The sequence below is a fragment of the Haliaeetus albicilla genome, chromosome 16 (genome assembly GCF_947461875.1).
Source record: "Haliaeetus albicilla chromosome 16, bHalAlb1.1, whole genome shotgun sequence".
Taxonomy (NCBI): Eukaryota; Metazoa; Chordata; class Aves; order Accipitriformes; family Accipitridae; genus Haliaeetus; species Haliaeetus albicilla.
The window spans coordinates 8,415,996-8,439,908 of NC_091498.1; the positions used below are offsets into that span (position 1 = coordinate 8,415,996).

Below are 23,913 nucleotides of genomic sequence, written 5' to 3' on the forward strand. Positions count from 1 at the left end.
ATTCTTCATGAAGTTGAACCATCACAATGATGCAAACAAAATGAGTGAGTAAATAGATGCCTGGGTGTGTAAAATGTTCTGTCTGGTGAGTCTGACTACAAACTCAAAAAAACTTTAAAGAAAAGGCAATCACAGTATTTAATATGCTAATACAACTCCAGTGACATGCAAAGAAAGGCAGGGGCAAGCAGAAGAGGAGTGGCGCATTTAGCTTTCATCCTCCACTAAGGAATGAAATACTTAATACAAATCATTTGCTTTCACAAGTAGACCTGCAAATAACATAATGCATGACCTTCCCATGGTGTTCACAAGTTAATTTATAAATATCATATTAAGGCTGCACATTCAGTATCTGGCAGTCATCCCATGACTGCCAAGTAGATGAGAATAGGTGCGTTACTCCAGTGTCTGAAAATACAGATGAGGTAAGAGGGAAAAGGAATTTGGGTTTCTAACTTCAAATTGTGGTACCCCCAAATCTACCCTCTAACACTATCAACATCAACTCCTCACACAGCATTCTTGCTCTCCAAAGCAATTCTTAAAAATTCCCTCTAAAATCCGTCTTCAATGCACCATATCTCAAGCTTTGTTTTGTTAAATCCACCCCCTTTGTAAGTACAGCTCTCTACTAGTTTCCTTTTTCAGCAGCAGAGAGCAGCCGTTTAAAAAAAAGAAAACAGAATAGAGTTAATGAATGAAAGCTGTGCTATACAGCAGCCTGCTGATTTAGTATCTTTAACAAATCCAGCTGATCTCACGGCAAAGATTTATACTCTGCTATTCTTCGCTTCTTCTCACTCTCCATGCACACACCCACGCACCCAGATACGCACACACCACACACACAGATATTTGCAAAATACTGTGAAGAATAGGAAAGAATAAACCTTCGCCGTGAGATCTGCTGGATTGTTTACTGCTCTCTCTCTGTGCTCTCTCCTCCCTTCTTTATTAACCAGGGAAGACTCAGAATAAAACACTGTAAAAGTTACGGGGAAGGCAGGCTGTATGCCCTATTTTTGAAGGTACGAGTGGCCATGACAAGCCTGTAAACACAGTCCTGTAGGATTGAAAAATCATGGTTTGATTAAAATTTCATACTCTTAAAATGGAAAAAAAAATTGTGCAGTATTTATGAAGTGAAAAAATTACTGAAAGTACATGTGGCAATACAAATAGAGTTTTACCCTAAACAATGCCTATTTCATTAATAGGAATTTTCACGTTATTTTTAAATCCTTGAAGGGCTACCGACGTTAAGGTTGTCTGCAGTTCACTTCCCTTGAACAATGACACACACGTAGCTTGCTTTCCCAGTTCTTACGCAATTTTGTTAAATTTGATTTTGAAACACAGCAGGGAAATTTTTAATGGGGAAAAGAACTGCTTTCACAAAAGGAAAATTTGGAAATAACAACTTCATCCTCGAGAAATCCACTGAGCCCAGAAACAAGTCGGCAATTTCTTCTAACATGCATAGCTCACACGGCACAAGAAAATGAAACTGCAATTAACCTTTTACTTACAAAACAAAGCACAGTAATTCTTGTAAACGTAAGAAAAGTTGAAAAGTCAATTACCTCCTCTGTTCATTAAGATTCAACTTGCACTGAGACTTAATGGATTTTTTGCAAAGACCACAAATGATAAGATACCTGGTATCTTGTGGCTTGCATACATTTTTGTGTTTTAGATAACTGATAAATAGGTGGCAAATCTCTAGAGCTGCAGCTCTGGAGGAAAAAAATGCTGTTTGTCTTAAAAGCTTTTTAAAACAAAGTTTCAAACAGCAGAGCACACTGCCTTTAATTTCTAGAAGGCACTTCAGACACATTCAAATAGCTTACAAAATTTCTGGAAAAAAAATGAAATTTTTAATCCTCTATCAGTCAGACAGCAAATCTGCATCATCATAACCACAAAAAAAGGAATTATTTACATCATGCAGCTCTAAACTTTATTTTCAATAAAATATTTCACTAATACATATCAAAAAGTCATATAGCTACCACCAGAGGCTACCAGAAAATTAATCTATAGTTCTGTTAGAGAAACTGTTTCAGTACTCAACTTTTACCACGATTTTATTAAAAAGGTTGTGACCATGGTAAATTTACTTATTTCTTTTGTTATTTTGCATTAGAGGCAGCCATGGTATTTATCACAGTGCAATCAGTTCTGAGAACATCTGTAGCTATTTGTGTCTTAGCAACAACAGTTGCTAGAGTAACCTACTAAAAAAAATTAAAGAAAGAATAAAGTACTGGATATTTGAGATTTTTTACCGGGGAGAAAAACAGTTTAAATGATGGTGTTCAACGCTCAGCTGCTCAGTAAAAGCCACTGCTTTTAATGAAGCAGATTTATTACACCATTTGCTTTACACAGCATCAGTCCTGCTGGCAGAGGCAGGTGGGAGCACAGAAACACCCTACTGGGTCAGACAAATGGTCCATCTAGCCCAGCCCAGCGCACCAACAGCAGCAACAGCAGATGCCACTGGCAGGGATAGCGTAAGCCTGGCTGCTCACTCTCCACCACCCCCTCCATGCCCCTCCAGCAGCCACAAGCATGGAACTGCAGAGGGGACATCCCTGCCTCATCCTCCAGCATCCACCAACGGACCTATTTCCCACGAATTTGTCTGGTCCCTCTCTGAACCGGCTGCTGTCGGCAGCTCCCACGGCCGCCCAGCACAGCTCACGACCTGCCGCATGAAGAACTTCTCAGGTATCTTACAGCAACTAGCTTCCGAGTGCCTTCAGTCCTAGTACAGCAGGATTGGGCGAGCAGCTCCACTTTCAGCATGTCTCCTGCCTTCAGGATTTTGTACACCTTGCTTACATTCTCTCTCCAAATCAGAGTCCCAGCCTTCAGCTACTCTTCGTAAGCCATCTGCTCCATCCCCTATGATCACTGTTCTGCCCCTCTCTGCTCCCTCTTGAGATGCAGCGACCAGAGCTGCACGTAGTATATGAGATGTGACTGCAATCACAACTTTACTACAAAGTGGTAAAATGATGTCTCTGTCTGTTGTTTTCGATGCCCTTCCTAATGACAGCCAACATTGCTGGCTTTTTGTTTGGCTGCCATTTACACTGAATAATCATTTCAATGAACCATCACTGTCCTCAGGTTCTCCTCCTGGAGTTGTAACTGCCTGTTCTGAGTTCAGCCTCATGTAATATGGTTTAGATTGCTTTTCCCTAGATGAATTACCTTTAATTTAGGGAAAGCAATCTAAACCATGTTTATGGTAATTACCTTAAGTTTCTGTAAATTCATCTACACTGAAGCTCCTCTGCCACCTTTTTGACTGCTCAGTTTGGTGATATCCTTCTGCCTTTGGTGTGGCTTTTTATGACTCAAAAGTTCAGTAACATCAGTAAACTTGGAGATTTCACTGGCCATTGATTTCTCTGGATCACTGGTGAAAATGCTGGACAAAACCAGTATAAGCACCACCATTAAGGGTACCTCAGTGCTCTCTTCTCCAGCCTTTAAAGTGACCACTAAGCCCTGTCCTCTGCTACCTGGGCTTGCTAACGGAGTTAGAGGGCTTTGAACTAGGTTTGTCAGGGAAGACCTACCAGGTAGAGAACAGCACACATAAGACAGGGTGACAAAAATGCTCAGACAAACCAGCTCTGCTGCAGGATGATGGACAGACCTCTTGTACAGTCAGGATAAGAAGGATAGCCAAAAATGTAGAATAGTGTGGTGGATGTCCACTACAGATCCTCTGTCAAGAAGTGAATGAAGCCATCTTTAAACAGCTGAAGAAACCTAGTGATCACAGACCACAGTTTGCAAGAGGGACTTCAACCACCCCAATATCTGCTGTGAGAGCAACACAGTGGGGCAAACAAAAGTCAGGTTTCACAATGCATCAAAGATAATTTTTTTATGTGGTTGTCGTGGTTTAACCCCAGCCAGCAACTAAGCACCACGCAGCCGCTCACTCACTTCCCCCCCATCCAGTGGGATGGGGGAGAAAATCGGGAGAAGAAGTAAAACTCCTGGGTTGAGATAAGAACGGTTTAACAGAACAGAAAAGAAGAAGCTAATAATGATAATGATAACACTAATAACATGACAACAGTAGTAATAAAAGGATTGGAATGTACAAATGATGCGCAGGGCAATTGCTCACCACCCACCGACCGACACCCAGCCAGTCCCCAAGTGGCGATTCCCTGCCCCCCCTTCCCAGTTCCTAAACTAGATGGGACGTCCCATGGTATGGAATACACTGTTGGCCAGTTTGGGTCAGGTGCCCTGGCTGGGCATGAGAAGCTGAAAAATCCTTGACTATAGTCTAAACACTACTGAGCAACAACTGAAAACATCAGTGTTATCAACATTCTTCAGATACTGAACTCAAAACATAGCACTGGACCAGCTACTAGGAAGACAGTTAAGTCTATCCCAGCTGAAACCAGGACAGTGGTAATGTAACATGGTAAGAGTTCAAGATCCCAGGAGAAGTGAAGATGACAAGTAACAAAATAAACAGCTATATTACATTTGTTCAGGAGACTAATCTGACAGGTATGGTACTACGGGAGGGCCTGAAGGAGCAATGCAGCCCTCGAGAGATAGCTGATCCTCAAGGACAGCTTCCCCCAAGCACAAGAGACAAGCACAATAAGTCCATCCCAGCACGCAGGAAAATGCGCAGATGCAGAAGGAGGACAGTTTGGCTGGACAGTGAACTTCTGACTAAATTCAAAAAGGAAGCACATGGGAAGTAAAGCAAAGACCAGATACATGTGAGGACTTCACCAGAACTGATGAAGCATGCAGAGATCAGAAGCTTTGCTGGCTCAAATCTAGCAGGGGATGCAAAGGGCAACAAGAAGGGCTTCTCGGGCTCCTGTGAGCACACTGGCAGCAAAAGACCAAGAAAACCATGGGCTGGACGCTGAGCAGGGCAGGCAATCAACTGACCAAGGACACAGGAAAGGCTGAGGTATTCAATGTCTTCCTTGCTTCAGGCTTTACCATCAAGGTCTGCTCTCAGGCCTCCCAAGTACTTGTGCCTCATGGTAGAGCTTGGAGGAAGAAAGTGCCACCTGTCAGGGCCCCAGCAAATATTCCCCCTCCTAGGGTTGGTTACCTGGGCTCAGGGCCAAGACAGTACAGCTGGTGACCTTGGTGACAGCTTTTCCAGAAAGCTCTACTGAGGCTTCAGCGAAGGTCTCCACTCCCTGCCTCGGGAGCTGCTTTTAAGCTGCGGCTCTCGCCTTTGGCGCCCACCTGAGCTACAGACTTGACTTCTCAGTGTGACTGCAAAGCTGCCTCACTGTGGATCCATCTGCCAACCCAGGCTCTTGCCTTAACCCAGCTACCTGCCATCGCCCAGCTTGCCCTGCTCACCCCATGGATCCTGAGGGACTGTACCCTTACTGGTGAGGCCACTGCTGCTGCCTGCCTTGCTACCACACTTAGCGTCGCTTCCCTTAGGGACTAGCATGTCCCTGCTGCTCCCAGACAGTAACCGTGGTACAGAAAGATGAAGTTAGAGACCACCTTAAGAAAACTGGACATACACAACTCCATAAGACCAAATAGGATGGAGAAGCAACTGCTTTCTATAATTTTTGAAAGGTCCTATCAATCTGGGAGGTAACCGATGACTGCAAAAAGGGCAAATGTCACCTTCAAGACAGGCAATAAAGGAGATACAGGCCAGTCAGACTTGCCTGTCTCCTCCCAGTGTCTCAGGGGACTGTGGAGCAAATCCACACAGAGACTATTTGCATGCACATGACGGACAAGAAAGCGATTGGGAACAAGAAGCATGGATCCACCAAAGGCAAATGGTGCCTGGCCAACCTGACTGCCCTTTCTGACAAAATGATTTGCTCTGTGGAATAAGAGAACAATAAATATTCTGTATCTCGTTTTAGTAACGCAGAGCCCTTCAGCATCCTTGCAGCCACACTGGGCAGGTATAAACTATGGACAGACTACATGGTGGATGAAAAACTGTCTGGACTGCCAGGTTCAAAGGAGTGTGATTACAGGTCTACAATCTAGTGGCTGGTAACAAAAAGCTACCTACAAAAGCTGGTAGTGGACACAATATTAAAATCTTCATCAGGACCAGTGCAACAGTACAGAACAGCCCTTTAAAAAAAAAATCTGTGGATAAGACCAAACTGGAGGGGTGCAGTCCAAAAGCCTGAAAAGCAGAACTGCAGTTCAGATGACTGTGACATGCTAGAAGAACGAGCTGGCAGGAACCTCATGAAGTTCAACAAGGGTAAGTGCTATGTGCTGCCCTAGGGATGGAGCAACCCCATGCAACAGGACAGGCTGGGGACAAACTGAGAGGTCACAGTTCTGCAGGAAAGAAACTGGAGATGCTGGTAGATAAAAAGTTCAGCATGAGTCAGCTGTGAGTCCTGGCAGCAATGAAGGCTTGTCTCAAGCTAGGCTAAAAAGGTATCACAGAAAAGACACAGCCAGACTCATCTCAAGCACCTAGAAAAACAGGTAACGGTCATAAATTGCAACAAGGGAAATCCCAGTCAATGCAAGGAAAAATTTATTCACCATGTGAGTGGTCTGCACTGGAAGAGTGACCCACAGGGGTGGTGAAATGGCCACCCTTGCACATTTTCAAAACCCCAGTGAACAAGACCCTGAACAACCTACCTTCTGTGAGCAGACTGAAGGAGGCCACCTCATGAGGTCCTCTGCAGTCCAAATCTATGCTTTCACCAGCATTCCATTGATAGAGAGCCTCTCCTCCAAGCCTGGGGAAACTTAGCTTAATACAACTTTGTCAAAGGTTTTCTGAAAATTTGGTGATAGCTGTTGCTTCCCCTCTACTTATGCACTTGCACAACTCCAGTACATTAAAAAGGTGAAATTTCCCTTTACAGAAACCATGCTGACTCTTTTCCAATGGAGTGTATTTTCCAGTAAGCAGTGATTTTGTCATTTATAACTCTATCATCTTACTGCTGCTGGAAATCAGTCACCTATATGGTGTTCCCAGGATGTCCTCTGGAGCCCATCTTTAGCAGTAACAGTGACAACAAGGAATTCACTGAGCTTCTCTGTTATGCCTTACCATCCCCAGATGCCTGTTCCATCACCCTTGGTCACCGAGCAGTCCCATGCAATCACTAGCTGGATTCCTGCTCTTGATGGATTTAGAGAACGTATTACTACTGGTTTGAGCCTCCGGTGCAAGGTGCTCTTCAACTTCCCTTTCACCCTTTTTAATTCTCCTTTTACATTTCACCTGCTATGCCACACTACAGATTTCCCTGTTCTCACCCACCATGCTTTCCATTTTTTAAATGCTTGTCTTTTCCCCATGATGGCTTTTTAGCTTCCCCATTGAGTCACAGAGGGATTTTTAGGGGGAGACCAATTTGTTTGCTTTCAAACAGTATATCTTGGCTTCTGACACACAGTTTTTTAAACAGATTCCAAGGTCCCTGTAGGCTGCTCACTTTTTGGGAAGACCTTTTTATGGTTTGGGGGATTTTAAAACTACTTGATTCATTTTTAGGTATTTTCATTTCTTGAAGTTGAATATCCATGTGCTGGATTTTTTTTTTGTCTGCTGTCCCTTTCTACTCTTATTAGTTATATCTAATTGTACTGTGGTTGCTGTAAGGCATCCCACTTCTAGCTTAAAGTAGGTCCTATGCACCACGACACTCCAAAAAGCAGCAGCTTTTGTCAGTTTAAACTTGGTTGCTGTAGGAAGCAGTCATTTATGGACTTAGAACAATGTTCTCTCTACCTCGCCTTCTGAGGAGGCACAGAACTGGTCTCTGTCCAGGTAGTTGAAATCTCCCATTATAACTCCCCCAAATCTGCAGCTTCTCTGATCTCACTTAATAGCTCCTGATCACTATCACTGCCCTGATCCAGGGGTTGCCAGTATAATCCTAGTAGCACATTGTAGGTCTGGGATTTCTACCCATACAGATCCAATAGTGCTTCTCTTTTCCTGTATTTGTAATGCTGCTACCCTTTATAAAACCCCTTCATGCACAGTGCCCATCTCCCACCATATATCCTACCCCACCATTTCTGTACAGCCGGTACCCTGGCATTACCGCATCCCAGTGAAAGCCTCCTTCCACTGTATTTCAGAGATGCTTGTTACAGCACAGATAGCATAACTGCGGGGTTAGCTCTCTATAAACACCATCAAAAGAACATCCCTAATCACACAAAATAATTGATATGATCACAATATCTACAACTAGTTAATACTATTGTATCACAAGTCACCCAAAACAAGAACGAACACATTCCATTTGGAATTCAACAACCCCAAAACTTACAACTGGCATTACAGTACTATCAGCACGTATCAAACAAATGCAGATTTAGATGGTAAAAGATTCGCTTCTTGCTACAGCTCAATGGCAAAATCCTTTTCCCTCTCTGCTCTTGGCAGGCCAGTCAAGTTTCAAATAAGAATTAGTATCTCACAAATGGAAGCACCATCTCCTCTGCTAGGTACAATTTTGGCAAAGAAATGCCTGATGACTTTTTTTCCAAATCTACCCTAAAGGTCCCATTTCTCCCAATTCTCTTTTTCTTTCATGTTAGTTCAGGTCCTCTTCAATATTAATCATAACTAATACATGCTACCAGTGACCAACTCACATGCACCCTAAGAATCTCTGAGCTGATCCCGAGTATGTCATACATTATTTTTTATAAAAGAGATGGGGCTGTTATTTTATTTACTGCGAGTGCTTCCAGCTTACCTATGCTGCAGACTAGGACAATCAGTAAAAAAGCTACATTCAAATGCACAAAAATAGTACAAAGTTTCCACACAATCCTCACAAAATACTGCAGCCAGGACAACAAAACTTCCACAGTAAAAAAACAGATTCATATTTCCTTTCTCTTCCTTGTTGTCCTTCCATCTATTCCCATTTCCTTTTTTCTCTTTCATGCCATTATTTATTTGAATTATCTAACTGCCAATTTAGTCATTACATAACTTTTTATATTTAGCCCATACAAAATATTTTCAGTTCAAGAGTACTCAAATATATTAACTTCTAAAACCAATGACTCATTTCAATCAACAACTCTTCTCCAGAAAACAAAAATGTACTTTCAGAGAAAAAAACTGTGGTGACATAAGCTTTTAGTCTTTGGACCTGCCCCACTTGAAACTTTTTCTTTACTATAGAAAAAGATAGCTTTTGCTCACTGCATTCTTCCAAGTCTTCTACACGTAGAAAAGCAGTGCATTCAGTAACCCAACATGGATTACTACTTGCTACTGCAATTAGCGAGCCTGTGGGTTCATTCACAAGCAGCAACACCACAGGGTCGCTAAATGCATGTTCAACTTCTGCTACATACACAGAAAAATCATTTGAAGGCCCTGAAGGAGTAGGAGGACACATACCAAAGATATGGACAAAGGAAACACAGCGGGAAAAGTCTGACATTTCAATAAGATAAGAAGCCTTGTTTGAGACTGTTCTTGATCCACAGGGGTCTCGGTCAAACTATTTTACCAGATTCAGCCAAATGGCAACGACACAAAGAGCAACAAAACAGTCAACAGGGGTTGATGGAGGGCCATCAAGGGTTTGGGGGGTTTGTTTGTTTGTTTGTTTAAACTTACTGTGTTTCCTGAGTTACAGCTTTTAAGGAGGGAAAAAAAAAAAAAAAAGGAGGTGAGAAAGAAAAGCATGAGACTTCAGGGTTCACACAACTGTGGTCACAAGAACAGACTCAAACTTTGTGTCTGCACCTTTCCAGAGCGTGTGTCTGTTTTTCTCTGGTCAATACTTAAAAAACAAACAAAACAAACTGCCCCCCCCAAGAGAGAATTAATTACACAGCTTCAGGCATCATGTAAACCAGGTCCTCTAACCTGGTAGGTGCAAGTGTTGCTTGTTTCCAGGAGGAAACAAACAAGATCATGAAGATATCTTCATTGCTCTAAGTACATTTTCTTCAGACCTTGTCACTGAGAATTAATCCCTAACCAGACAACAAATAAATCCTAGCAAAAACAGTGCTCTCTGTTGTGAAGTTTCTGATGATTGCAGAAAATCTAGAACGCAAAATGAATGCAGGGATGACCAGGTCGTTGTTTTACTAAGATATTTGTAATTAGTTGAGTTGCGGCAAGTCATAATATTGTGCATTTTAATTTTAGCTGACACCAGTTGCAAAGTGAATCACATTATGCAAACTACTGCAGTTGCAATCAAAGACTGTTTAAGCCTACACTTTATTAAGTTGCAATCAGTTTTATTTGATAACTGGGACAGTCGAGAAACGCAGGCACAACTCATTTTCGCAACTTTCGGAGCCCTGCTAGCTCTGTCACCTGTGACCACATGCCCATCCCCAAGGAAGCCAGGGGCCTTGGGCAAGCGGCTAACAGGACTGAAGTTTCGGCTGAAACAACAGGATGACACACGCCTTCAGGCTACATGAGAGCCCAAGGAATTAGTATCTTCTTCCTTGCCATATGTAACAGGTAACCTTTGAGAAAGAACAGTCCGCAGTATTTTCTGCTGACTTTTAGCTCCAAAATCTGTCAACATCAAGAAATTCCCCAAAGGGCTGTCCTCTTTGACTTAGGCCTATTCCAGTTAATGAAGACTGCCAAAAACCGTCTTAACTAGTCCACTTTTTACTTCCCTCATTGGAAGAAGCAGCTGCATGACATATACTGGATTCTGGTAGTTCAGCAAGAACTAACGCTTTCAGTAAAGACCAATTATGTATATTTTTTATAACAGCATCCACAAAAAAGGTCATTTTATTCTGAGATTAGAGAAACTTACTTAACAACTTGATGCTGTTTTTTCTTCAGCATAAAATTAAATTCTTTAGGTCCTGGAAAGCTAGTCACAGATTAGTAATTCAGAGAATTGTCAAACTACTTTTGCTATCTTATATTAAAATGCTGACAGCAGTGGTATCATTGACTCACAGGGACTTTTTGGCTTTCTTCAGGTCAGGCAAGAGTGAGTATTTTGTAACTTTTTTTTTTTTTTAAGCCAGAAGAATTTATTTTTCCTCATATCCAGAAAGGTCAACGTAGCAGCAGGCTTGGCATGAGAGCTCACTACTGGATAGAGAATAAAAATGATACAGTAGAAAAAGAAGAATTAAACCTCGTGTGTCTTTATAGTTCTCCAGAATACCAGCCAAGTTAATGAAGAAAAATAAAGTAGTCCCTGTTATCTTTGAGTCCCTTCATCTTCTAAAAAGGCTGGCTCCCCTCCCTATACCCCAAAAGGTCTGGATGGACAGGAAATGGGGATTTAAAGTACACACAATAATCAAGGCAATGGCTTCTGAGATTTCAAGAGCTACTAAAAAGGTATTGAACAAAACATCAGATGTATTGCAAATGGGACCAGACTTCTATGTTAAACTTCAAAGCCTTGAACCAATGGGGTTGTTTTCTGTGACAGTATTTTCCCCAATAGGTATACGAGAACAACTATGCCTTTACCAAAAAAAAAGCAGCATGGGGAGATTTTGATAGGAAACCAGTGATCAGGTCTACTTCAGAATACCTCCATGTGGTTTTGAAAACAGCTGCCACTTTCTTTTCTGCTCTGAAGAATAATTAATCACCTACTTTTTCAAATGATCCTGGTCCCGAATATGCATTTTTCTACCCTGATCATCTTAAATCAATCATACTTAAGGAAGAATTTCTTAAGCTCTCTCAAATAGAATAGGGGAAAAAATTGTCAAAGAAAAGACATTAGTATGAGACTGATTTGTAAAACGTTCAAAATGGAATTACATATGATAGTACGATATTTATAGAATTATGAACCATCACCCAAGGTTTAAAGCTGCCGCACACTTTATGTTATGTACCAGTTGGTGACTCTCAGAGAAACAGCACTGCCAGTGTTCAAACACAAACAATGCAAATTTCAAGACTCAGAAGGAAGCTCTTGGGATGTGAGAATAACTCTGCAGACTGGTTTCAACTCAGGAGAGACCCATATTCTGCAGAACTGAAGAACTGTCCAATCACTTCTGAAATTAGACTAGCCATACCTTTAACCCCAAAAGTTTATTTAAGAGATGGAAAAAGTTCCAAATCAGCTTCATCACAACACTAAATTATTTTTCTAAATACAAAGCTTGTTTTCTAGTTATATTGCCCAGTTATGGGACTGATTGGTGACAACCTGCAAAAGACAAGACAGCAGTGACTGGTGTGGTGTGGATCAAAATGACACTATACACTGAAGAGTCTGCTATGACATGCTGCATCTTCTGCCCACAGCACTCTCCTAAAACATCAGATTTGGGTAATGCATTAGGAGGAGATCTGAACCCTTGCAGCACCACCTTCACCGAAGCTCTGGAAGTGGCTGCAAGAAGGAAGAAAGGATTTGAAGTTACTCCCTCAGGTACTGGAGAGCCTCCAGTCATAGCATTTGCATGAACTATCCTTGAATCACTGCTAGAGAGGGGCCACCTGAAAGAACACTGCTGAAGAGATGCCTGTTTTGCTGCCCTTTAACCAATTAAAGGACTTACTTCCAGACAAATTAGGATGAAAGAAAGAGAATAAATTAAGGATAAGACAAAGCAAGAAAAAGCTGAAAAAGACCTTCCTCAACTTACAACTAAACAGTGTGTGCCACTGGTCACCATTTAGGTGATAAAAACACTCAGGAGTCGCTGCAAAAGACCATGTCTGGAGGTGGGCTGTCTGTAGACACTGCTTGGTGCGAGACCATCAGTTGTTAAATCCTGACATGATTCCATTTAAGGCCTCAAAAGTTTCCTGTACACCTCTGACATCTCTGTCCTGACAGCCCCTTTTTCAATCACAGGGTTTTGCAGACCCAGTACAAGTTTTAACAAGCATCCATTGTCTAGGAGCACCTTTCGGGGGGGGGGGGGGGGGGGGGGAAGGCACCGATTTGCAGGGAGGGAAAAAAAATAATCCTACTTCTGATAACTAAGAATACAGGCACTGAGTTACTCATGTCCACAATGACGTATTATCTGCTTTAAGCCTTGAATCTTTATGCATAACATGACTTGCACATGGCAACACAGTACTTGCTAAGGCTTTTCGTTCAATTAAAATATTTTAGTATATTTTATCCAGTTTCATGTTTAGTCATATATAACTACCCTTTGGCACACAAAAGTTAGGAAGTCGTACACTAATCTGCTGTAGAGGTACTCCAACCCATTAACACAAACCACAGAAATCCATTTAATAAAGTATACTCTGACATATTCAATTCAAAACTCATTCAACATCTGGATATTTACAGGGCAAAGTTTTGAGAAGCTATAAACCCTTCTGGAGTCACCAATTACTCAGGAATTACTACAGCTATTGCATACATCTGTGATGGGCAAGTAACAGTTTTCCAATCAAATTTGTCACATGACCCAACAATACACAGTTACCAAGGTGCCATAACTGCTGCTGAGGTTGCACGGAAGAGCTGAGGAGGCGGCAAAAGCTGCAGAAAGACACTGTGCAGCAATTCTAATAGCTTGCAAACTCCAAGACCTTAACCTCAACTACCTTTTAGACACAGAGCAGTGAGAATGTACCTGTGTATCACTGTTTGCGTGGCAAAAACTGGACTGCAGAACTGCACAAGTAAGAAGTATTGCACCATGAGGTGGTAAGAAAAAACCCAAAACATGATAGGTACAGTCTGATAGGTCAGTAGTTTTGCAGGCTGAGGAAGCCACTATCTTTGTGCATTTTTAAAAGTAGCTTATTTTGAAAACAGTGACCTGAGGCATGTGAATTGCCATGATTCTCAACAAAAACTATCTTCTCCAGTATCATGAATTTAAGTTAATCCACAACAGACCAAATTAAAGGAAACCAAACAACAGAGGAAGAAAATTATAACTGTAAAAATCTTAATTAGCATGGTTGACTTTTAATTACCAGTTGGAAGTTACTATGCTACAGATTAAGTGGATCACAGAATCAAAGCCAGCTCCATACTGAAAGCAAAGTCCACCAAGACTTTTTTGTAGGATGCTCCATCTGGATTACTACAGCTATGTTGCATGGAGGATTAGCTCTAGTCTGGAAACAATTTAGCCACACCATGCAGTGCAGAAAGCAAACTAATAAGGCATGTTGTGCTGGAGCTGGCTCCACATAAAGCTTCAGCAGCTCTGCACTGCATTCCCAGAACCAGGAATGTCCAGCAGAGCCGATCTGGATCCAGCACAGCTTGTGAAGCCCAACTGACCACGGCCCTGCCAAGCCCCAACACATCCTCTTGGACCTGTCTGCACAAGCTCCGGTGTGAGCGACTAAACCCATCCAACAACCAAGTGCAGATATGTTTAACTGTCTCACTGCAAAGCCAGCACAGTTTGAGCAGGGCTGCCCTGAGCTGAGGCTGCCTGCTGCTGCTGGCCCTGTGACCAACCCACCAAGCCCCGGGCACGTCCCAGGGCGAGCTCTTTCTCCCGGTTACCTCGCACAAGCCACTCCTCAGGACCTGAGCTGAGCTAAGGGAGTCAGTCAGTGTCTTCCTGCCCCTTTCGGCCGCTTCCCAGCTCTTCCAAGCACCACCAGCAGCGGCAGAGGCACCACGACTACGGGGAACACCCCGCCGCGCTCCCGGGGGGGGGAGGGGGGCAGCGGGCTCCGCGGTCGGCGAGCCCCGGGCTCTAACCCGGCACCACCGCTCCCGCCCCGGCGCCCCTCGCCGCCTTCCTCGGGCCCGCGCTCGCCGGCGGAGGAAGCACACGCTTCACACGCGCGTCGTCCCCGCCGCCTCCGCCCCCGCGGCCGACGAGCTCGGGCCCGCCGGGCCCCGGCCCGGCCCGAGGCGGGGGAGCGGCGCGGGGGCTCGGCGGGGGGGGGGGGGGGGAAGCCGCGCTCGGGACGGGGGAGGCCGCGCGCCGTCCTCCCCGCGGCGGCGCCGGGCGCGCGGCGCTGGCCGGGCCTCCCTCAGCGGGCTCTTACCGAGAGGCGGCTCCAGAGCCGGGCCCGGGAGCGCGTCCCGCAGCGGACATGGCAGCGGCGGCCCCGCGCCTCCTCGCCCCCGCCCGCCGCCCGGAAGCAGAGCGTGCCGCGACGGAAGTGACGCCGCCGGCCCGAGGGCGGCGGCGGCGGCGCCTGGGCAAGGCGCGGGGTGGCGGTGGAGCGGGCCGAGAGCCGGGCCGGGCCGAGAGCGGCCGAGAGCCGCCGCGGCAGTGCCGGCCGCCTTGAAACGGGTAACCGCTCCCGCCAGTGCCGGGCGCCGCGAGTAGTGCGGGCGAAGGGGGCTTCGGCGGCTCGGCCGGGAGTCACCGCGGCTGCCTCGCTTTGGGGTTTGGCTTTTTTTAGGCTGGCAGGGCCGTTCCTCCGGTTGGCTGTCTGATGGCTGTAGGTGTTGCGGTGCGGGTTACTGCAAACGGTGGGCCAGGTCTCAGCCGGAGGGGCAGAGCCGCGGGAGTCTGCAGAAAACCTCCCGCGTGTGCCGGGCAGAGGCTCCGGGGCTTTTAGTGTGGCCGGGCGTTGGAGGGCTCTGGCAGGTTCTCCAGAAGTTGTTTCTTCTCTGAAATTATTTCCCCTTCCCTTTTAGCAGGTCAAAACTTGCCGAGGCCGTAATGTCACCCCTCCCCAGAGTTCACGTGGCAGCGTTAAGCACGGTCGCGCACCCCCAGGCTCAGGCCGTGTCGTGGCACCGAGGTGCCGTGGTTCAACCCGGCAGGCAGCTGACGCCACGCAGCCCCCCGGTGGGACGGGGAGGAGGATCGGGGAAAAAAAGTGAAATTTCGTGCGTTGAGATAAGGACAGTTTAATAGGACAGAAAAGGAAGGGGGAAATAGTAATGATAAAAGAATTGCAATATACAAAACAAGTGATGCACAATACAATTGCTCACCACCCGCCAACCAGTGCCCAGTTAGTTCCCGAATGGCAGCTCCCCTCAGCCCCGCTCCCCCCCCCCCGCCAGTTTATATACTGGGCATGCCGTCACATGGTATGGAATACCCTTTGGCCACTTCGGGTCAGCTGCCCTGGCTGTGTCCCCTCCCAACTTCTTGTGCCCCTCCAGCCTTCTTGCTGGTTGGGCATCAGAAGCTGAAAAATCGTTGAGTTTAGACTAAACATTACTTAGCAACAACTGAAAACATCAGTGTGTTATCAACATTATTCTCATCCTAAATCCAAAACACAGCACTGTACCAGCTACTAGGAAGAAAATTAACTCTATCCCAGCCAAACTAGGACACCAGGTTTTTCCCTTCAGCATAAATACAGGAAGATGAGAAGGTGGGAGAAGTTAAAGGGCAAAACACTTGGGGAACACGCTTTACTTAAAAGAACTTTTGAGGAGCCATTTTATTGCAAAGTAAAGCAGGGTAATGCAACATTGCGGTAAAACTGAGAAAGTAATTCCAGGAACAGAAGTAAAAGCTCAGACTGGTTTTTAGAAACGCATTGTTACAATTACTGCAACATATCCTCCTGAAGCCTCCTTTGGGCTTTTTCCTCTACTTACCCTTTTCCTTAGATGCACGTTTACATTTGTTCTTTGAGTCCACACTGGCCTTACAGCTGTTTTCTGTGGAGTAAAGCATGTTATTTACCCACAGTAGGTAGCCTAAACTGTAAATTCTGTTGCAAGCTTTCCGGGAATCAGTAGAAGAAGATCACACATTTACCAGATCTCCACGTAAAACCTCTTTTCATTTCCTCTAAGAGTTGCCAGACTTCATCTGTTCAGTGCTTTAGGGGCTGTGAAGCAAGAGAGCTCTGCTAACCCATGGGGTGGCAAGGGGAAAAGAGGAAAGCTCCACCCCATCTGCCAGCTGCAGGAGCTCCTTGGCCAGAACGTGCCATCTGGGGAGGGCAGCAATACAAAGGCAGATTCCTCCAGCAAGTGGGATTTAGGCTTTTAAATTACAGAAATTGCCCCCCCTTGCTGTGTGCTGTGGCTTGGATGACTGCAGATTCAGGGCAAAGCTTTGAACATGGCTGAGGGACATAAGGAATTATCTGTCTGCTAAGAGGTGCCAGCCCCTGTTCTTTATGGGTGGCCATTACTAGAGCAGAATCCAGGACCAGTAGGGAAATGCATTCAAGTTGTGATCAGATTCTTTCCTTTGCCTGGCACTGGGCCTGGAGTGCATGGCTGGCCCTGGCAGATGGCATCAGAAAAAGAAATGTCTTAGTTCTTTTGCTCATTCACACAAGTAAGCATAAAAGCTGAAGGACCCATATCTCTACTGAATGTAGGCAAGGTCTGATACAGACATTGGTCCTATCTTTGGAAAGACTTGAGCTTATCTTTCACATTCTCTGGTGGGTGTAGGAAGGCTGCTGTCCTTGCACATGAAGAATTGGTGTCACAGGTCAGATGATACACTTATTCTGTCATTAACCAGACACTCCTATGTAGTTTAGGGAACCAAAAACTGTTGTGAAAACAAGTAAGTTCCCTGCCCTGCCCAATTTCCTGTGCTGGATTAAGCAATTTGGGTCACAAAAGGAACCTTGAGTGTCTTGTGACTTAGCACCCCTGGAAAAGCACTTTGCCCTGGGCCCCAACTGACTGCAGCCAGCCCTGAGTGAGGAGTCTCTAGGCTCGTGGGAGTACATGAATTACCTGTCTGTCAAGTGTACTGTATCACTGTGCAGCACTGGTTTGCTCAGAAAGCAGCCATGACCTGACCTAATACTTGTGGTAGGATATCAAGAAGTAGTCAGCTTAATTTCTTCGTAGCAGAAATAGAAAGGCTGGGGGAAGGAATAACATATAGTTCCTTGCTACAACCCTAACTTAAATAAATAAGAACAAAGATACTGAAGCGTTTTAAGCTTTTTTTCTTCTTATCATAATGCCCATGCTGACAATAATCTTCTGTTATCTGGAGCCTCCAAAGTGAGATTGGATTTCCACAGACACATGCAGTCAGCCAAAAATTACTAAACTGAGTGCAAGAGGCTGCTGGTATGCCAGTTCTGCTATCATAAAAGAGGTCAGGGCAGACAATAGTCCCCTTTGGACATAATGCTGATCTGGGGACAGGGACTGAGGCACTGCCAATTTGTCTTCATTTTCTTGCCTACTAGTCCAGTTACTTGACTGATTCAAGAGCTGGGAGCAGAGGCAAAAGTTTATAATAGCTACACCCAGACATCTGTTGAGTATGGACCCTGGCAGACCATGCGAGTAGGTAAGAAGGGATCAGAGGTGCAGATGTCTTCTTGGATGGCATTTGACGAACTCCTTGGACTACGTCCCTTCTAGCCACTCAAGAGCTTCTTCAGCTCAGACTCTCTTCACAGAACCATGGAAACTGCTTAGAAAAGTCACTTGATTATACTAGCAGCTCAGTCTGTTCTTCCAGGTCTTTTAGAAGTCTCTTACAGCTCTGATACTGGATTCTTCGTGGGAGCTTGGCAGGCAAAGGACCAGGGATGGTGCTGTCTGGGCTGACACAATGGATAATTTCAGTGCACTTTGCTTCTAGCTGCGCACTGCAGAGACTCAGTGACACAGTTCTTTCACGTAAAAGCAGATCGTCTGAGCTGTTCTTAGTGCCCATGAGAACATCAGCCCAGACAGAAGGTGCTTTTCTGCCAGATTACTGCAGGTTCCTGTTCTGCCAGTTGCATGTGATGATAGAAAAAATGAGTGTCCATTCTTCTGTCTAATAGAAAAAAGGAACTGTAATATCTTGGTGCTCTGTTGTGTCCCTCAGTGCCTCTTCTTGAGAAAAGATGGGTGACTAATTCATGCATCTCAATCTGCAGTCAGAACAGGGCTGAACTAGATCCTAATGGCATCCTCTTGGTGAATGGTGCCCTCAATCACTGTGTCGGTGGTTTGCCTGGAGCACTTGCGACTCCCTTTCATGCTTTTCAGGTTTTCTGAAAGATGTTTTTGGAACTTCTTGGTGAGGAAGCAGTAGATGATAGGGTCCAACACACAGTTCATACTCAAGAGGCACAAAGTCACCTGGTGAGCATCATTGAGTTGTTGGCGCAACTGACAGTTTTCCTTCTTCCACTGCTCCAGAACAGTCAGGGTCCAGGGCAGGTGCACTATATGATGAGGTACAAAGCTTATGATGAACACAGCCAGCACTGTGCAAACCATCCAGAGTGCCCTTTGCTTGACATGAACACTCTTCCGTGGCTGCACTGATTTGGAGAACAGTGTCCTGATAATTATGATGTTCCAGCCTAGTATAAAAAGGAAAATTATATAGAAGAGGATGCAGATGATGACATGAATGGTGAGAACAGCTGAAACACTGCTAGAAGAGTTATAGCGCTCAAAGCACCGTGTGAAATTCTTCGAATCAATCTCCTCCTGATTAGTATTATTGTCAAAAAGGTAATACAAAGAGCTGCCCACTATTATGATCCAGATAGCTGCTGATAAGTAGATACCCCTTCTCTGGGTGGTAAACTGAGCAGCTTTAATGGGATTAGTCACAGCTTGGTAACGGTTGTATGTGATGACCGTCAGAAAGGCAACAGAAGAGTAGGTGTTAACAAAAAATAAACAGCCAGCCACATTACAGAGGAACTCAGGCATGATCCAGTCTCCATGGTGGTGATAGTAAACAATCCACATTGGCATCGTAACCAAGAAGAGCAGGTCAGCTACTGTCAGGTTCACCATGAATATTTTGATTTCATTGAGTTTTTTGGTGGGGTAAATACGGCTGAAAATCCAGAGCACATAGCAGTTGGCAACAAAGCCCAGAATGAAAATGATGCTGTAGAAAACAGTAAAGAGGTTGTAGCGAAACTCAGAGTCTATGTGGCATGAAATGTAGGAATCGGCACTACCTTCAGCAGCGCCTTTACCCTTTCCAGACATGGTGCTGAGTGGGCACGTCTGAAGCAGGACTTCCTGATGTAGCTTTTCTTCTTACCTAAAAATACAAAGTATAAAACGAGCTGATTGGTATGGTGCCATTGCTAAGCCAAAACCCACCTTTCATTTTCAGCTGTCTGTGACCACAGGAGTTCTGCTCCATGCCTTGGCTCCAGCCACAGACACCTGCCCTGTCCCCTTGGTCCTCTCTTTGATCCTATTTCCACACCATACTAGCCTTTGTGTCTTCATCCAGTGTTGTTCGTTACAGTGTGGATATCAGATCACTAATCTCTAATCTCAAAAGACTTTTATGCATTGGGGTTCTTAGATAAAATAATCTGTTACTCTGCTCTGTCTCACATTTCTTAATCTTTTACTATAAGCAAACAGGTTTTCTGGGTCTCTTTTCCCCCCCTGTGGTTGCTAATGCTTTCTAACTTGCCTACATTTATTTTAACCTAGAAATTCCAGAAGTGAAACAGTATCTGGTAAAAATGTCTCACTATTGCCATTTCCAGAGTCACCCTCTACTTGTTGTTTTCTGACATTTTCCTGCTTACACTTGTAAAGATTGTATTTGTTTTCTTAGTTGCAGGCACTATAGGATCTCACGTTCACTTAATAGGTTACCAGACCTCTCAATTTTTTTATTCAGTGAATGATGTAAAAGATGAGTCACTAATCCTAAAGGGTGATGTTTTGTGGTTCATTGTTGACTTTAACTACAGTTTCTTTCTCTTAAAATCCTGGCTGTTGTCTATTGTGCCATCATTTTGTATTCAAGTTGTTATCAAACCAATCTGGCTCCCCCCCTTTTTTTTCCCCCTACCATTTCTGCATCAAATGGAAGTGTCAGCAGCAGCAATTCTGTACTTTCCTGTGTCGCTGGTGAGGCTGCTGACAAATACTGTCCCTAAAGAGACACTTTCAGGTTTTTAATATTACCAGTCCCTACCTCAGTTAGTATTTCTTCAAATCTTGCTTACAGTTTGGACATACCAAATTCCTGCATCATCAATACTGTATGTGTTCTTGTCTCAGATTTACATGGATTTGGTCTAATCCCTTGTATACTTCAACCTGCTGCTTTTACCATCCAGAGGACGTACATGCCTGTTCTTGGCTTTAGTGCCAACTCCCTGTCTGATGTTGGGCAGGCACTAGCCTCTTCCTGACACAGTCCTGCAGATCTGCTTTTTCTCTCCCTCTTCCTTCATGGGAAGTTAACTGACTAATGCAGATAAAGCAGTTTGAGAGCCACCAGCAAGGACACTAGGTTGCTCACTAATGGTAAACTTGCTGGGTTTTTAACCTAATTTGCAGAACATGGTGGTTTTCCTTGAGAGTAAACTGTACCGCCAGTCACGAAGCCTAAACTTCTTGTGCGAGTTATGATGGGAATGCCAGGCGCTGCACATTGTGATGTGCTTGCCTCAGCTCTGCCAGCGCTGCGGACAAGCATTTTCCCTCAAAGACTGCTGCCTCCTGAGAAGGCACCCTCCTGCCTCGAAACTTTCTGGATCTTCCCCAGCAGCAGCTAACGACATAAACCCCCATCTCACCCTCTCTGCGTTGAGTCTCTCTTTGTGACCATGTGCCATTGGTTCCTCATTCACACTTCGCACATTTGCAGTTTTCCTCTGCAAATGCAAAGTCAGCTCTAGCTCAAGAAAGCTCTTCCTTTCTTCAGAAAACTCTGCAAACCACTCGGTACTTCTTTCCATTTGTTAGGAGAGGAAGGCAATAGTCATCTTCCCAAGCCTGTCCCTCCTCACCCCTCACAGGTCCCCTAAGGACATGACAACTACAGATATCCACAACTTGTCCTTGGACCTTCACAGGCTGCTGCATGCTGGGCAGCACTGAGGTTTGAGTGTCTTTAAACTCAATCTTTCAGCCATGTTCCATGTGAATTAACAAGTAGCTGTGGCAGTACTAGTAGCTGGCCAGGTGACACATGTATCTGTCCTCTTTCACCTTGATCTCTGCTACCCTGCTGAGAACCCACTGATCTCTAAAGGGTAGTAGCTGATTCAGGTGATGGTTGCCAGGTGGTGAGGATGGTCTGGGCCATGACACTTCAGGGTCTGGCCACAGAGGTCTGGCACATCCCTGAAGAGTAATGTGTCACTCACTGCTGCCCTGCGGAGAGGTCCCAGAGCAGGCAGGGGCCCATGATCTGTTCCCTGCTGTAACTTTGATTCATGCAGGACCCAAGGCAAGTCCTACTGGTCATCTCATGGATCTGTTTCCACACCCTCATCTATGTATGAAAAGTAGTAATTGTCACAACATGGCCTTAAATAAATGTCTGTGTCTAAGCCCAGCTCTCCGACCCACTGAGGGACCATCTCTGGTAAGGACATATACCAGTTGGAAAGGTTTGCATCTCTCAGCCTGGGAGGGCACCTAGCAGATGCAGGCATTCAGGGAAGAGGTGAGGCTGTGCAGGGGCAGGAGAAACTAGTGGGGAGCTGTGTGTTTGATAACACTATTCTGACACTAGAATAAGAAAAAAAAGTCCTAATTACCTAAGATCATTAGAGAACTTATTTTTTTTCAAATCCGCATTGTAAACCCACTGTTCTGACTATCTGCCAACTGCAGCAAATAGTTCTGGTGCTTGGGGCTGGAACCTTCGCAATGAAAGGTGCTCTATCACTGTAGCACCAGACCTGAACATACCAAGAGTAGGGAAAAAAAAAAAGGTGATGCATCCCACTAGCAGAATTCATGAGGAGGAGAGAAGTGCCCACATCCAATACATAGGCATAACTGTTATTCACAAAGTCCCTTTAGACTGTGCCGCGGGACACTGCCCATCTACCCCTCCATTTCTGGTGCTCTACATGGGCTTGGGCAGCCTCCAAACTTTGCCCAGGAGCTCTGGTGGACTTTACTGGTGGGGTCTCCAGGCCTGCCCACCAGCTGCCAGATTTAGCAGATGGGGTGCAAGGGAGAGCAAACCTGCACGCCCCCCTCCATGGCAAAGCCCTGCACAAAAGATGGGTTTGAGCTAAGGGGCTGTGCTCTGACCTGGAGAGATGAGTGCAAGGACCTGCTCTACATTGTTAAATCTGCTAGAAATCTCTGGGAAAGGTGGGCTGTAGGAGATGGCAGTGCTGTCTCCTGGTCCCAACAGCACTTGGTAGAGCTCATCTGTCTTTGCCTTAGTAGGCTGTATGGTGCCAATGCCAAGGTCCCTCAGGGAATCACAAGAGAGTTGTTTTTCCCTTCTCACTTGTCAAGCCAGATATTCTACAAAATACAGCTAGAAGAGAGCATGGTACCATTCCCCACTAAATTTACTCAATACCCACTTCCCTCTTCAGCCTGAGGAACTCAAGCTTACATCTCCCATATACTTGTGAGATGTCCTAAGCCCTAGATTCTGGAGTACCGTATGGGGGATATCACTCAGCCTCTCCTGTTGAAGCAATTCCCCTTTGTATAAAACACATAAATGTTCTCTGTGCCGGCAGGAGAACAGGCACAGTGGTCAGGGTGTGGGCTGGCGAGTGTGGGTCCTGTTCTCTGCTGCAGCAGGCTGTGCTGCATTACCAAAACCCTGGCAACTCTAGCCCAAGCCACTACCTTGTACACTAGTACACCAGCCAATAATCCCAAGTGGTTTATATCGTCAACTCCATTATATGCAGAACTAGAGGTGGAAGTAACCAGCTGCACAGCAGAGCATGGCTGGGGGAACTGCAGAGTCTGCTCCCAGTCTACACACTTTCCCATGGGCCATGCTCTCTCAATAAGGATTTACTGCCTCATGGCTGCAATGTGCAAAGACCATGCTAACACAAACTATGCCATCAGCAAAAGTATATTCTAAGAGGAATAGTACTAATAAAGTATATTTTCTGCTTACCACAGTCAAAAGGATTCAGCATGATATGTCCATCTTCAGCTTTAGTAGAGCAGTGATGGGTGTTTTACTGAGGATGCTCAGTCTTCTGCCAAGTGTTATTTTCTCTGACCTGGGGCTGGAAGGTCTCCACACAGGCAGCTCTCAAGAACAGGACACCAGAATGGGAGCAACTGCAGCATGACTGCAGAGTCACTAGAGAAGAGG

At 45.1% G+C, this 23,913-nt stretch overlaps 2 protein-coding genes across 6 annotated transcripts in view; both read right to left on the reverse strand.

The window, feature by feature from the left end:
- Nucleotides 1-15,080, reverse strand: part of EYA3 (EYA transcriptional coactivator and phosphatase 3) — a 63,803-nt gene extending 48,723 nt beyond the window's left edge. For 3 of the 5 annotated variants that reach the window (XM_069803442.1, XM_069803441.1, XM_069803437.1), the window contains exon 1: nt 14,972-15,080. The gene's annotated coding sequence lies outside the window, so the exon portion shown is untranslated. The remainder of the gene's footprint in view (nt 1-14,971) is intronic. The other 2 variants (XM_069803440.1, XM_069803438.1) reach the window with 2 other exon arrangements.
- Nucleotides 15,081-16,293: 1,213 nt separating this feature from the next.
- On the reverse strand, nt 16,294-23,913 carry PTAFR (platelet activating factor receptor). Its single transcript, XM_009920868.2, has 2 exons — nt 23,710-23,913; nt 16,294-19,887 (listed from the first exon to the last, which is right to left on the reverse strand). Exon 2 carries the CDS (start codon nt 19,830-19,832, stop codon nt 18,771-18,773), a length of 1,062 nt encoding a protein of 353 aa, XP_009919170.1. The 5' UTR covers nt 19,833-19,887; nt 23,710-23,913; the 3' UTR covers nt 16,294-18,770.